The sequence below is a fragment of the Apteryx rowi genome, unplaced genomic scaffold (genome assembly GCF_003343035.1).
Source record: "Apteryx rowi isolate R43461 unplaced genomic scaffold, aptRow1 scaffold_190, whole genome shotgun sequence".
Lineage (NCBI taxonomy): Eukaryota > Metazoa > Chordata > Aves > Apterygiformes > Apterygidae > Apteryx > Apteryx rowi.
Genome location: NW_020448197.1, coordinates 1,237,865 through 1,253,311, shown reverse-complemented (window position 1 = coordinate 1,253,311; position 15,447 = coordinate 1,237,865). Strand labels below are relative to the sequence as shown.

The following is a 15,447-nucleotide window of genomic DNA, read 5'->3' as shown; positions in this document are numbered from 1 at the left end:
TTACACAGTGCTGGAAGCATATTTGTAGTAAACACATGCTTCAACAATTTCTTATTTTATTAAATGTAATTCCCCTATCATTGCTTGGATAGATTTACACTGCGCCCTGACCAACTGCAAAGTAATTAAGCAAGGATTTAAGGCTTTAAGAGATTTCCTGATATCAAAGCAACTGCTGTGTAATAATACACCATAAAGTTTAAAGGAAAGGGAGGAAAAAGCCCACATGTTCWTTTGATAGTGTGTCTCCTTTTCCATATCATTAGTGTAGTGTATATTAATTAAATTATTACCCAGTTTTGCTCCAGCAGTTATGGGCTCACTAGGCAGGGATGGCTCACTGATTCCATACTTGTTAACAGATCGCACGCGGAAACAGTATGATTTTCCTTTAACAAGATCAAAGAGTGCAAATCTTGGGGAGTTAACTGGCATATCCAGATTAACCATTTGCCAGGAGTTGCTGCCTACAATTGACTGTAAAGAAAAAGGTGATGATTTACAACTCATGAAAGCTTAAAATCCTCCTGAGCAATAACAAAGTTAATTTTTATAGGAAAGTAGCTTTTAAAAAAGAAGAGACTTGAATTATATGTTTATTATTGGTATACTCAAACTTTTCTTCCTTGGCAACAGAGGCCACCTTTGCAACAGCAATGGTATAGCAGGTGGGAAAGGAGTATGTATGAAAGGAGGTTGGTAGAAGATACTCATTAACCAACAAAAGGATTGGAGGTGAACAGGAAAGTGAACACTGTGCAGTGTTTCCCAGCTCTTCCACACTTACTGGCCCATAAGGCAGGAACAGTCTTCCCGTTAAAGCTCTGCAACCATTCTGTGGCATAAGACTCATTTGTTTATTCTTTGTTAGTCACTGTTACTTAAGCTGATGTCAGAGCTGGGATTTTAGCTCTAGTAAACTGCAGAGCTGGAGACAGGCTGAASAGGCCACTTTTGAGGCTGCAATTCTCTGGTCACCCACACAGAGTGAATAGTGCTGGAGAAGCAGTAGAAATTTCCTCACAGTGTCCTTTCAAGGTGTCTCACTCCAGGTAAGGGACTGAACACATTTTCAAGGGAGAAGGGTGGTTCAGCTTCTTTGCCTCCCTTCTTCTGCTTTATGCTAAAGCTATCAGGAAGAAACATGATTATATTGGCCTTTTTATGATGGGAGGAAACCTGTCTCTTACGAATGGTGACAACTCGTTTCCACAGGCTACACTAAAGAGCCACCAGCAATTAATTACATTCAGTAAATACAGAGCTGTGCTGTAGGCCRTCTGAGAAATAAATGGTTCTGTTTCAGGAAGAGCAACTATTGCCCTTCTATGTGGTATTATTTTCTTACCTTTTCCACATAATAATTCAGTGGCTCTCTACCTCTTGGATCTGGTTCGTCCCAAGCCAAGGCCACRTAATCTTCTCTGACCTCACTTGCATGAACATTGGTGGGGGGCAAGGGAATTTTAATATGTCCTATGGGAAGTCAGAATATTATATTACTTTAGGTATAACATAGCAAAAAATAAGTTCTTTTAAAACAGATCGTTTTCCTACTGTAAAGTAAGATTCTTCATTATAATGGAKGAGGCATAAACCCTTTGGGGACATACAGGCAATCCAAGATTATTACAAGAGGCTGTGCCATTTGGGATAAATTCTAAGCCTTGTGCACCCTTACAACCATGTTTCACCAAAACAAGGAATTTTTTGTTTTTAAAAGCAACTTAAAAATCTGAATTCCATTGATGTAATGAGACTAAGGGTGCTAACTGCCTAGCTCACATTTGAAAATGAGGTTGTAATGTTTCTGAAAATTTCATATATTTTCCTTCCTCTGCTTTTACATAAATACCAGGCTACACCAGGCTTAGTCTAGCAGTATCAATCTAACAGTATTGGCTGGCTCCATTTTATTTTGGAATGCCTCTGTTTTCTTGAGGTATAGGGATGTGTTTTCCTGAGTGTATTTTTTCTGGAGTCATGCTATTACTGATCTCATGGTTCTAGAACAATCATTTCTTTCTGAAAGAAGGGTTCAATATAAATTTGAAATTACCTTCCAAGTCATCCTTGAAAATTTCTATTGTCTTGCCATYATCGTATGGAATAACTGTAATGTAAAACAGAACTATGTTATGCCCTAAGAGAAGATGCTTAGGGCATGTAAAAAAAGAGAAAAACCAGAACTGTGTTATTTCATTATACACATAATTATGTACATTTCATTACACRTRTAATGAAATGTCATAGCTGTGGTCTGTTGATCTTCTCCCCTTCAGAATAGTACTAGTTGGGTTCAACAAAGGTACAGTATGGCAGTATGTAGCAATGATATTGGTGAGAATAAGGAGAATCTAGACAAACTGTGCTCAGTTATACCTGCAGCCTCATAGTGTACTTAAGGGAGATATTTTCCTGTTGCTAGTACGTACTTGTCACTCTTTTGTTCTTGCTGGGGTCATATGTTGTAACTGGATCGCTGCTTTTTGAAGGAAGACTGATGCCCTGTTTATTGACAGCCTTTACTCGGAACTGGTATGTCTGTCCTTCAACAAGGCCCAAAACAGGGAATCTGCAGGTTTTCACAGGCTTGTCGTTACACGGCACCCAATCCTCTGAACCAGCATCACATCTGAAATGAAATACAGCCCCTGCTGTTCCTTCATGTTTTTTCTGCAACATAATTATGAGACTTTTGCTCTAAGATGATTAACATACAGACCTTTCAACATAATATCCCAAGATTGGACTTCCTCCATTATCACTGGGTGCTACCCAAGAAAGAATCAAGCAATCTTTATTTATATCATGGCATTTCACATTGAGTGGGGATCCAGGTGCACCAGCTGTTTCTGCTGCAGCATCTATATAAATACCAAGCCATAGTGRTTAAGGTTTTTTCTTCTCTGTGCTGAACCTTTCACTCAGACAGTAACTTAATTTTAAATGTGTAATACATTACTGTCCCAGTAATACAAGTCACATTTTCTAGTACCTAAGTCATAGCTGAAACTAGGATTTGGACATTCTGTTAATTTTGCACATGCACAAAATTGGGAGACATTTTCTTGTGAATGAGGTTGTGAATTCCTTTATGCCAAGGGATCAGGAAAGGAGCTTTTGTTCTAAGTAGGAGAGAATTCTGTTTATACCTCTAACAAACACATAAGTAGTCTGTTCTTTGTATCCATCCAGTGTGGGAACACGAATAGTGTAGAATCCCTCATCTTCTTTGTAAGCACATGACACTGTCAGAGAAGCCTCCTGGTCTTGATATTTTAATTTTCGGCGTTCGGAATTCTGCAGCAACTCACCTGTGAAGTATGAAAAGGGATAAAGGAACTCCATCTGATCCAGATGCAAATAAAATGCAGAGCAAGATGAGGGATCTGTAAGACACTCCTGATATTATTACTCTGCCTCTGAGTTGCAGTCATGGACTCTAATCCTACTTTGCTGCTGTCCTGCTGTATTCTATTTGTGCACAAATACAGAGCAAAAAATATGGTCCCTGAAGAGCTTGCAATCCAAGCAAAAAAGAGTAGCAAGATATGACTTGAGACAGATTAGTGAGTAAAAGGTACTCGGCTTCAGGGGAGCTCTTCCCACTAGGTAACTGGATGCTCTGACGTCTGCCATGTATTTTACCATCTCTACCAGAGGATGCAATACCACTCAGCATGCAGGATGTTTTGCTTGGGTGACCCTCCAAATCGGAAAGCAGAATGGCACATACTGTGCATTTTGTATATATTTAACCAATTCTGGGAGAGCTCAGAGACTCAAACTAGCCAAATTCTCCATAAATCACAAGAATTCAATGGGTCCTGCTATTTTCACAGCTGRTTCTGGCAGAAGGATTGAAATGGCAAGAACAGACTTACTGTGTCACTTCTGCTTCCCCAAACTTAATAGCACAGAAATATTACCCCTTTGGCTAAGATTGACCTCCTTCAGTGGCCCCAGAAGAGTYGAGGATATCCAGAAGGTTTTTTTACTAGAGCGCCATTGGCCTTTCAGTGACAGAACAACAGAGACTTTGAGCTTTCAGTGCATGGAACTAAGGCTCTTAAACTCTTCTTACAAACATAAATAAGTCACCGCCTCCAAAACATTTTAGCACTATTATTCTTTTACAAATAGGAAAGAGTACAAATTAAATAATAACATTTGTAGCTCAAGAAGAGCTGCGAGCAGCTCAAGAATCTGAATTCCAATTCTCTTCTGTAAGCATTATGTCACAGTTATGAGATCAATGGTATATTCATGTATGTGTATAAACTTAGCTGTTGCATACAAACCATCTCTGAACCAGCTAATGTCTCGTTGGTGTTCAAGTAGATCGGAAGAGAAATAACAGGAAAGGGTGAAAGGCTCCTTTTCTCTTGAGAATAAGGGTTTCAGTGAAAAGGCAAAATCTGCCTCTCTGGCAATGAGAGATCCTGTGAAATGAGAGCAAAATACAGCATGATAAAGAGACTTCCCAGAGCCTTCTTCCTGTGATAATGATGATGATGATGATGATGAGGAGGAGGAGGAGGAGGAGGAGGAGGAGGATGTATTTAGAGTGGTACCTGGGCCTTGCACTTTTCATATGAAGTCAGACTAATAGGAAAAGCTATAGTTCAGAGAAAAAGAATGAGATTGCTTCAGGCTAAAAAAATCAAAGAAATAATAACAGTCATTTACTCACTTCTATATATTTCTGAATCAAATCCTGACTCCTTTCCATAATATTCTGTAAATTAAGAAGAAAATACATTTAGCAAATCTTGTAACAATGTTTATCTTCCCCCCAAAACTAACAATGATGCTCAGTAAAGTATTTTGTTCCCTCAAACAAGCACTTAATGTGAACCTTCAAAGCCTCATTGTGTGGTAAAATATTAATCCATTTAACAGCTGATTGCCTTCACAAACATCAAGGATGTATCTACACAGGAAATTACTGATATGACTATACTGGTATATCTGTACTGCTTTAAGTACTGATGTGCACTCAGTTATTAACAACTAACAATTTTTTTCAACTTGGCTTATATTATTAAAAGCTACACTAGAAGAGGCCACTGTTACACTGAGTAAGAGCAGGGTAGCTACTCAATGCCACATACCGCACAGAAAAGGAAAGCAAAAAGTGTCAGTGTTGTATACATTACTGAAAATAGAATATGGCCAAACCACTGTATTTAAACAGCCTCCCCTTACAGAAGATGGTGTGGGATTCTTGAAGACTACTRGTGAGTTGGACTTCAAGATTTAGCCAAAAGAAAGGACATCCAGAACTACAGACTGCTCTGAGATACGGAGGTCATTCCTGAATCTGAGGGAAGAGGGTCTCCTGCCGAATCATTTGTTACAGCAGYCATGGATTCTTTGGAGGCATCACACGTGAATGCTGACCCACTTAACCTTTTCTAGCCTGTGAGAACTGCTGGGATCACAGCACAAAATGAAGTAATTTGGAGCTGGAATCTAAGAACAGTTGCATTTAAACAGGATGAGATCGAGWTACTTTCCTTTCCTATCTTTATAAGCCCAAAGAAATGCACATAAAATAATACCATTTGTGTTTTTCAATGAATGAAGCCTGACAATAGCAGAACTCATAAGCAAAACATGAGGAATGAGTGTTAATGGCTGAAGAGGTAAGTCATGGAAAGCACAAGAAAGAAACCACAACCTCATCCCAGGTCCTGTGAGCCCCGCAGTGATGTCTTTGGTAAGAATGAACTTCTGCTTTAGGGGATCACCAAGCCTGAGACCCTCCCCTGGCATCAAGGGCATTCCAGACAGTGTGGGGCCCGAGAAGAGATGCCATCAGCTTGCCTGGGGGATGAGGAATGTTTCCAGTGGAGGCAGGATTAAGGCTTTGGTATAGTCTCTATTTTCAGAATGTTAAATGCAAATAGCAGAAGGAGGAGTCGTGTTACTGGGATGGCATTAGACAGGGTCAAGGGAGAAGGAAAGCGTGGGCCTCTTGGCAGCAATCACAAGGAAGATCGTTAGCAAGCTGTTTGAAATGCTGATCAGGCCTGAAGAAGTACAGTTTCATCAGGCACTTAGAGATCAAGGGAGCAGTCCCATCCAAGGAGGTTTTCTGTGACAGACCACAGCATTTCAGATGATGATTGTATCATCATGCCAGCCCTGATCCCAAAGAGACTGACAGGGAAATGGGGAGAAGGACCATGCAAATATTGTCATGGAGTTTTTCAGACAGCTACTTCTGCTTAGGGCAAAGGCCCAGCTCTTAAGTTCAGAGTAGCATTGTATACCTGGTGACTTTTTTGGGTTAGGGTAAGGGGAATTTAGGGATCTGGGGAGGTTTGCAAGCGATGGTTTTCTGGACTATTATTAGTGTGCCTTTAGAACTGGTAAGTGTATGCTACATATTTGCAGACATGCTGAATTTTGACAAGGACATTTGACAATGTCCTTTTTACAGGGACATTTTTTGATTAAAGGATTTGAAAGATAACATAAGCAATACACATTTATTAAGATTCTTGAGTACCATTTTGGGATGTGTGTGTGTCTATCTCCAAAGGGCATTCAATGGGATCAAAATATGGCATTCAAAGAGTAAGGATGATAATAACATAACCCATGACAGACCCAAGAATTTATTAAAGGACTAACAATATACTGTCTATATACTCTATAATCTATATACTCTATATACTCTATACTGTCTATAACAAAACAAAAAAACTCTTCTATCTGAAAAAATAGTTCAAGCTGGCTTGGYTACCAGTAAGATTTCCAAAGCAAACCTATTCACTTCCTACTCAAAAATTTCAACTGTTACTGTCTGAATTACTCCCTGGACTCTTGTCAGTCCTACTGACATTTAATTGTCTACAGTTCTGTAGGTCTATTCTGATCTGGCTTTTTATGACAGGATTTTTATATATATATACATATGTGTGTGTGTGTGTGTGTGCGCRCAAATATATACACACACACATATATATGTATGTGTGTATGTATGTTTTGGAAATGCCAACAACCAAACTATGACCCCATGAGACTGAATTGCATATTTCTTAAAGCTTGATATAATTTCGCTTTTTAAGTACTGGTAGTTTACTTCCTTCCCCATATGTCTGAATTTCACTTGGGCAGAATGTATATATACAGAGTTCCTGCCAGTTACTTTAAGATCAGCACAGATCCAAAGAAGAAAATCATGTATTTGTTCTCAGTGGTTACTGATTTGAGAGAGAGAGGTGGTGTTCTGTGCAACATCGCACTGCGCGATGCCTTGGAAGCCACATTACGTGCTAATCAATTTCTTGCTTATCTTCAGAAATGCACCAGACTCTTTCTCAGCCTGTTATGTATAGAACTGTATGGCTGTTTCGTATCAGTCCACAAGAAATAAGTATCTAAATTTAGTACAACTTCAGCAGAGTGGAGGGACAGCTGTGTCCAAATGGAATCTGAAAGATTTTGCCTGAGTCCAGACGTGACTGAGAAAGAGAAGCCATTATATATATCAGTTGGTGGTAGCTGAATATTATTTTATGCAGTTGTGCTTAGACCCCCTCAGTAATAAATAAGAGAGAAATTCTCCCCTCTTATTTATAGGGGACTTATTTCTCTCTCTGTTTTCCAAAGTGCTTGTACATTCTTATGATATAATTTACAGCGTTGAAAATATGTTGAAAAATCTAAAGAATTTGAAAATATAAAACAAAAGGAACATTTTCTACTTACTTCTGACAAGCACTGTAGCAAATGAATAAGCCTCGCCGTATTGATTCTTAACTTCAACACTATATTCAGCAGAATCTTCCATGGAACATCTGGAAAAAATTATTTTCCTTCCTTTCAGGGTTTTAGTTTTTGTTCATATTTCAGAGATAACTTAGGGCAGGACAAATTCAAATGGGATCCCCTTTAATCCCAGAACTTAGAAGCAGATACTTCCTTTTAATCAAGAAGCAGGTTTTCCTTTTGAGTGCAAGGATTTCTTATAATTAGTGGTCACTTTCTTTCTTGATATATAAAAGCAAAATATTTCAAGTAATGAACAAGCAAAAGCCCTGTGGAACACTTGGTTTCACTGAAGATAGGCATTTGTACTTATTACATGTATAGCGCACAGGGTTTTAGTCCTAATATCATTCTGATTACATCCATCCATCCCAGCTGGGATGGATCTGGCAGGTCTGCTCATAAAGTGCTCCTAATGTGTRTGACATTGCCCTGAATGATAAAACTTTTCCCATGCCTAAAAAAGGAGCAAAGATTAATAAGGCTGTAAGATTTTGTACTTACCTCCAATTATTTAGGTTTAAATAAACACAGTATTTTTTAAACCTCATGAACTACTGTTGAGATTGCTTCCTGATAGCAAAGATTTAGCTCAAACACAGCCCACTAAAGTCAAACAAGATCAGACTCCAGAAGAATTATCTTTTTTGTTTAGCATACACAAACTGGCTTTTCAGGAAAGCAAGCCTTATTCCAGTAAAAAAACAGCTAACTCAGAGACAAGAGCACATACGTTACCTGCTGATGTGCAGGGTGAGCATACCAAACTTGTTTTTTATCCGGTATTTCCCTGCTGGAGCTAGGCGAGGATCAATACGGACTCCATTTTTATACCTAGTTGAACACAAAGGTGRCATGCTGCTTAAGAGGGATGAAGAAACTGGTAAAATTAATACCTTATTTTAAAATTAACAGTGTCAAGCACAACAGGGGCACAACAGAACAGAGGAGTAGACAACAGTTCCTTCTTTTTCAGCTCTCATCCCACATCAAGCTAGAACAGCCTTGCAGCTAGCCTAGATCCCATCCCATAGCGCTGCTTGTGCTTCTTCCCCAGCGCAGCCTGTGCTGCTTGGAGACTGCCTACGGCCGCTTTGCGTTGGCTTGTTGCTTCCTCCTCAGTTTATGCTCCCTGCTTTGCAGGTTGTGGAAGGGAGTTTGAGCAGATGTCTCGTGTTTCCTTGTGTTCACTGGGGATCTGTGGGAGGTTCGTACTCTCTTTGTGCTTTGAATAATTCAGAGGGGTTGTTCTGAGAGGACACAGGACATCAGGAGCTCTAACCGTAGAGGAGTTAGCTGCCTACAGAGTCATTAGTAATCCAAATGTTTGCATACTTCAGACCTGCTATGGGAGGAATGGTCAGTGACTTTAACAAACTGATCAAAGTACACTTTGCGAATTGCTTTTGAGGTGATCTTTCATTTATTTCTGTCCCTCCATTGTTAATGGTGAATGTTGTGGTCAGGCCCAGTATRTAGCACTTTTTCTCTTGTATTTGTAAATAAGCAAAGCTGAGTAAATAGAAGAATTGCTTTGTATTTTACAAATTGTAGGAGCTATGGCAATTTAATGCCAAAACTTTTATTGTATCCTGATTGATAGTCAAGCCTTGGTGGTGCGTATGTGTGCAAAGATTTAGCGCTGGCAGAAGATTCTGGTTTGCARTTAAGTTCTCAGTTTGCCTGATGGAACACAGCACCAAGGGAAGCAGGGAAATCAATTTTTCCGTGCCAATTCATCAACATAAATGTCAGTCCTATTCCAAGAGGAGCCCCTTAGGACAGTCCACTGTCTCCAGGGTCCACTGAATACTTAGCCTCTTTACTGAATCTAACAGTGGAACTGAAGAAGTGACCTAGAATTGAAAGTGTTTTCTGTGAATTCTTAAGCTCTCCCTTCCTTCTTTCTAACAGGACACAGATGTTACTCCTCTGGTTGCTTCCTGAGATGCGCACATGCTTTGTTAGCCACATGGGCCGAGTCAGTCAGCACCATCGACTGACATACCAAGTAACCTGTGGTGATGGGGAAGCCAGRACTGTACACGTCAGCTTCACTTCCATCCTCTCCCAGACTGCATGTACTCTGAGTGGGATCCAGAGCATAGGTGGTCTCCCTGAACGCAGCTCAATGTATTCCTTCTCCATGTGTGCCTTTTCTACAGCCTAGAACAAGGATAGAATAAATAAAGGCAATGGAAAGGGATTATATTCTAGTTACACAAATTTGTTTACAAAAGGGACACGTGTGATGATGCTTCAGTAGCAGCAGTAGAAGGTCTTGTCCTTATTTTTCATGGTTTTGAGGTTGTCCTAAAACCTGATCAGGTTTAGTATCCTCTCCAAAACGCTAGTTAGTGTTACCAGTTATAATCCTGTAGGCATTTCTGCTACCCATAGAAATGTCTGATTTCTTTCTACATCTGACCTTCCTCCGAAGGGCCTTCCGGTCAGCTCTCACACGCAGCAGTCTGCAGTTCCTAATAACTTCTTTTTCCAACTTTTCCATGTCATTCCCAAACCGAACTCTTTTTTGTCCCCTCTGCTCTAGCTCTAGGATGGCAGCTTCTCTTTTTAGCTTGTAATCCCTGAAATAGAGAATGTTTAAAAGCCAACAAAAGTTAGGATAATGGTTTTGTTTGTTTGCTTGTTTTTGTTTCATAGCACATAGGTTTGGTTAAATCTAAAAAAGCGCTAAGGACAGAAACATCAACTCGCACGCAGTAGGGGGTATGATGACAGGCAGTCGTGCATCCTAGAAACCCAGCAGTGCTACCATGAAAGATTCTACTACCATGGCACAAGAAGGGGATCCGCTGTATGGATGCTTTTAATCCTGGACAGGGAACTGGGAAGGATTAAAGAGAGGAGGGATGATGCTGACTACTTAAGTTGTTCAGCCATCACAGGAGGACAGTCAGCAGGGTCATTGCCAAGATTTTCTAGGGAAGAGGGGGAGTTCCATCGTTACCATTAATTTATTAATCTGGCTCTGTATTTTCCATTTATTCCTGTGAAACTTAGTTTCTTTCAAGCCCTTGCTCGTGAGCAGGGAGATGTTGCTTATCATCAGAGGTACCACGACAATATAATATAGTTTTCTGTATTTTAGTTGAGAAATGGTGTTTTTCTTTTCAAAGGAAGAACATCTTGGTTGAACCTGGTCTTTTTGCTTCCAACAAAATGAGTTGGAACCTGTGACATTAATATGCAAAAGTGATAGTGTATACCATGTTTGTATTTGAGTTATAATGATTTCTGACTTACGGTGGTGTTTCGGAGGTCAAGGCAAGGGCGGCTGCTATGGATAATTCTGAAAGGGTGAAAGTCTCTTCTTCCTCGCTTCCAGAGGCAGACACACATAAAAGAATCCAGACAAAGTTAAATAATTTCATAAATTAAAAATTCAGCAAATCTATGAATGTCCAGTACCAAGTGTAATGTTTTAGAAGGTCCTGTCTGGACCTGATTTACCTGGCCTGTGCCTAACTGTGACTTACCTGGTTTTGAACTTTTTCTTTCTAGTCGTAGAGGTCATTTGCAAGCTCTGTTGCCTCTCTTCCTTTTGCTCCTCCTCTCTGTGGTGGAAGAAGGTTCGGGTTCCCATGCTGGGGAGTCAGAACAGAACTTTCTTGCTGGAATAGAATTAAAAATAATAATAAGGCAATGCTGGTGAGCCAAACACACAGGCTGCTGTGCAGAAATCGCTTGATGTCTGTGGTAGTTGGAAAATCCAAGTGGATTTTCTGGAACTAACCAGTCCAGTTGCCTTTGCGGAAACAGAGCACTTCTTCAGTCCATACATCCCATCTGCAAACCTACGTCACTGACAATTACAGTTACAGTTCAGTACTTCAACAGGATAATGCTTGATCCATCCTTTGAGTGCATCCTGAGAGATCAGGCATTTTTCCTTAGATCTTGGAAAATGGCTGATGAATCATAGAGAGAACATAGCCTCCTTCAGAACGTTACCCTTAAAAAGCTGCTCAGTAAGTTGCAGGATTTTTCCCGGAGTGACCAGAGAAGCCATCCCAGGGAGGTCTCCCCTGCAGGTGAAATATGGGGAGCAAACATCAGAGCTCCTGGCTCCCATCCATCTCCTGCGTTAGCTGCTAAAGAACAAGGCTGTTGCTGCAGCCCTTCCTCTGGGAATAAGCAGCGTGCTGCTTTTAGGCACTGACTGATGAGTGAGCATTAAACAAAAGTAAATTTTAAAAGGGTATCCCTCCTTATCTCGTTCCATCCTGCAACTGGTTCAGAAACCTATAGCACAATCCCTAAACTGTACAGATTTTCAAGTTCTAAGAGCTTAGGTTGCTTCAAAAAACAGCTGAGTCCCCCTGAAAGTGTAATTGTTGCTGAATAATGTTTGTTCAAACATACTCGTAAATCTCTCCCTAGCTCATGTTCAATGACTGAAATTTTCCCTTGGCAAATTTTTGCCTGGATTTTAATTTTACTGCTTTCTAATCCTAAAACTATATACAATTCAAAAAATTCAGCTTTTACTACTAGTATAATTTTCTGTTAATGTAAGTAAACTGCTTAAAAATAGTCTGCGTAAAGCACAGTTGTTGTGGTAAATGCAAAATATCCCAAAATGCAGATGAGAATACAGAATTATCATAGTAATATTTCCTCAGTAGACATTAACTTTGGAAGAGACTTGTCTAGATAACAGAAACATTGGCGAGTACAAGAAAGAGAAAATGAAACATAACAGGTTTTTATGGAAAGAGTTTCTTTCTAATTTCATAGATCACTACTCCCTTCAGAACTATTTCAGCTGAAAAATGACTACTGGGCATCAGATCTTTATTTTCATGTTCATGAATAGTTACTGTTCATTTCTACTGTAGTTCATTTCTACTATATACTGTTTTCAATTTTTCCCTGGATAATTTTGAATAAATATTCAGTGCTTTATAATCTAGTGTTTGCTGTAAAGATCCAGAGTTCTGATCTGCTAAAACTTATTATAGTCTATTGCTTTTCAGTCCAAGTATAATATTTTCTAAATAGATCAATAAAACAGAATAGATTCTTGCCAAAAAAACATGAAGTGAAACAAAATATTTTCATAAGGAAAACACTGGAAATACAGTGATGACTCTTTAAAGCAGGTATAATCACGAAGCATAATCTCTCGGGTGCAATTCAAGTAAACAGTAGCTGATGATGAAAGTCATAAAATTTTGCTATAAACAATAGTTTACTTACAGATAAACAAAACTCACCCTGTGAAGACTACGGTGAGAGTGCCTGTCCTCAGGGAAGATAAAGGACAAAGGAGCGTTTCCTTTTCCCTGTTGATGACACTAAGAATGACTGTCCCCAAAAGAATGTTCCCCATGTTTGAGTGCCCATCCTGAAGTCTTAAATATAGCATCCTACCATGTCATCGCAATGACCATGGGGAGACCCATGCAGGGGTTACACTATTTGAGCCATTTACTGTAGTGGTAACTAATCACAAACTCTTTTAGGTCGGGCAAATTAATGCCATTGCCAAATGATATAAGGGAAGACAGGTGCCTCCAAATTTCAGGCATCAGAGCATTGTATTATCCTCTGCTCATTTAGGATAGAGGCTCACAAGGGATCTAAAATAAATTATGAACGTTTTAATCTCCTCCAGGAATCTCCCTTAGGTTAACATTGCCGTTGCTGCATAATGGAGTGAGATTCATTTACTTTGACATCTCTTTAGCGAATGCCAAGTCCAGCCAAATTATGTCAGTGTATAATTAGATCAGGAGCTAACAGCAGTTCTGTGTTTTGGTTGGCTGAGACGTTATGCTTTCCCCATTACAGGCAAAGGAAGGCTGGCTGCCATGGTAGTGGGTGAGCTTCCGTATCCAGCTGCCCATAGTGGTATCTGAGAGTCTGGCACAGGGTAAAAGAACAGAAGCTGCTGTTTTACCATTTATTTAAAATAGGCTTGCAGTTGCAGTGTTCAGGATAAACCCTTCAGAGCAGTGTGAGGGGCGAGTGATATTTTGTGTGGTATCAAGGAGAAATAAAGGTTTGAAAGTAGCAGAGCTTTGAGGCTGCGATACCAATTTGTTAGCCAGATGTTTTCCAGCTGCGTTTTATTAGATAAGGAGTCAGTGCATCAATAATGAACTTCACAGAGCAGCTAGAAGTCAGTAAAAGGGAGATGTAAGAACATAAGATTCCCATACCGTATCAAGCTAAAGGTCTATTCAGCCCAGTATCCTGACTCTTGACAGTGGCCTGTAGCTGTTCCTGAGAGGGACACAATACTTTATTGTCACTAATAGTCCTATCCCCATTAATTTGTCTAATCTCTTTTTGAACTCTTAATGATTCTGGCCTCCACAAGACCTTGTGGAAATGAATTTCAAAGTCAGATTTGGCAGGTTTGAGTCACCCTGTCCATATCAGTAGGATCTATTTCCAAGAATCCTTGTTCACTTCACCATCCAAATAAAACAAAGCTGAACTCCAGCAGGATCAGCATGAGAACTACAAGGACTTCTACGTGCAAAGTTTATTTAGTGACTGTGTTTTGGACATTCCTAAGAAAGCAATAAGCAGGTATTATTGGGCAGGCTGAGCACATTTTGGTATAAGCTGAGCTGTCAGAGTGAAGGAATACTTTTCTTTCATCAGTTTTGAACCATTGCATGGCCACTTCAAGTGCTTTCCTGAATTYTGTATTATGAGAAATAATGAATAATTATTGTCTATTCCGCTTAATATTTATAATTTCATTCATCTTTGTCATATCAAACCTCCTGTATCTTTTAAGGAGAAGAGTCCTGACTTATTGTCTCCTCGTATGGGAGTCATTTCAAACCTTTGACCGCTTTTGTCACCYTTTTCCTATAAAATTATTTCATAATCATGCCTCACTTCTCTCATTATCTTAATTTGAAAAGAAGGAGATATATATGGCCATTTTAAATGCTTTGAACTAGCAGCTCTAAGGCCACAGTGTAGCACTGTGATCCAGCTGCTGTATAAGTTCTTCCAAGCAGTTCTGCTGCTGCATCATACCCGCCATCGTAGCAGCAATACTGTTTGGCCAGTGTGATGTCAGAACTGAGATAGGGAGGTTATTTTATCAGGGTCCCATGTACTTTCAGAGCTGCTCCTCGGTTGTGCTTCATTCTGTCTCCAGCATTTGGAGCTTTCCATTTGTTCCTTAAGTGAGATTTTCCTCAAAGGACATGTAAAAAAAMCATCAGTTGCTTTTGATACTCTTCAAACAGGGCACCTTTCAATGCCAAATCAAACAGCAAGCAAATAACAAGGGAGAGTGTGAGCCTCAGTCGGCGGCGGTATGTTCATCCCTCTGTAAAGATCCCTGGTGAGCTATGAGCAGGGCTGCCGGCACGGGGAGTGGCTAAGTGACAGCTCCCCAAATTTAGCTGAGAAGACAAAGACAGTAATGCTTCCCTATAGGGTTACAGCTGCCACCTGCTATGCTGATATCCTTGTGACAACTGGAACTGCAATGCTCACCTGTCATCGTTGTGACATCTGGCTAAGAATAAGCATGGTCTTTGTCACAAGGCAATTCTAGTTTTTATTACTTAGAGCTATCAAAACTCTTATCTGGAAAAGTCAAGGTAAACATAAAATCATCTCTTGTTAGATACAGATTGCTTGCATGTGAAGACCTTTGAAATA

At 39.8% G+C, this 15,447-nt stretch overlaps 1 protein-coding gene across 1 annotated transcript in view; it reads right to left on the bottom strand.

Annotated features, from left to right (window-relative positions):
- The window catches only part of MYOM3 (myomesin 3), a 28,123-nt gene extending 16,731 nt beyond the window's left edge, over positions 1-11,392 (bottom strand). Inside the window, exons 1-14 of the mRNA XM_026062551.1 lie at positions 11,286-11,392; positions 11,053-11,127; positions 10,214-10,373; positions 9,794-9,951; positions 8,524-8,619; positions 7,726-7,814; positions 4,697-4,741; positions 4,305-4,445; positions 3,156-3,317; positions 2,726-2,867; positions 2,436-2,635; positions 2,060-2,113; positions 1,349-1,476; positions 294-477 (exon numbers count right to left, since the gene is read on the bottom strand). Of these exons, the coding sequence (XP_025918336.1) occupies positions 294-477; positions 1,349-1,476; positions 2,060-2,113; positions 2,436-2,635; positions 2,726-2,867; positions 3,156-3,317; positions 4,305-4,445; positions 4,697-4,741; positions 7,726-7,814; positions 8,524-8,619; positions 9,794-9,951; positions 10,214-10,373; positions 11,053-11,127; positions 11,286-11,392 (1,741 nt within the window). The remainder of the gene's footprint in view (positions 1-293; positions 478-1,348; positions 1,477-2,059; positions 2,114-2,435; positions 2,636-2,725; positions 2,868-3,155; positions 3,318-4,304; positions 4,446-4,696; positions 4,742-7,725; positions 7,815-8,523; positions 8,620-9,793; positions 9,952-10,213; positions 10,374-11,052; positions 11,128-11,285) is intronic.
- Positions 11,393-15,447: the final 4,055 nt, after the last annotated feature.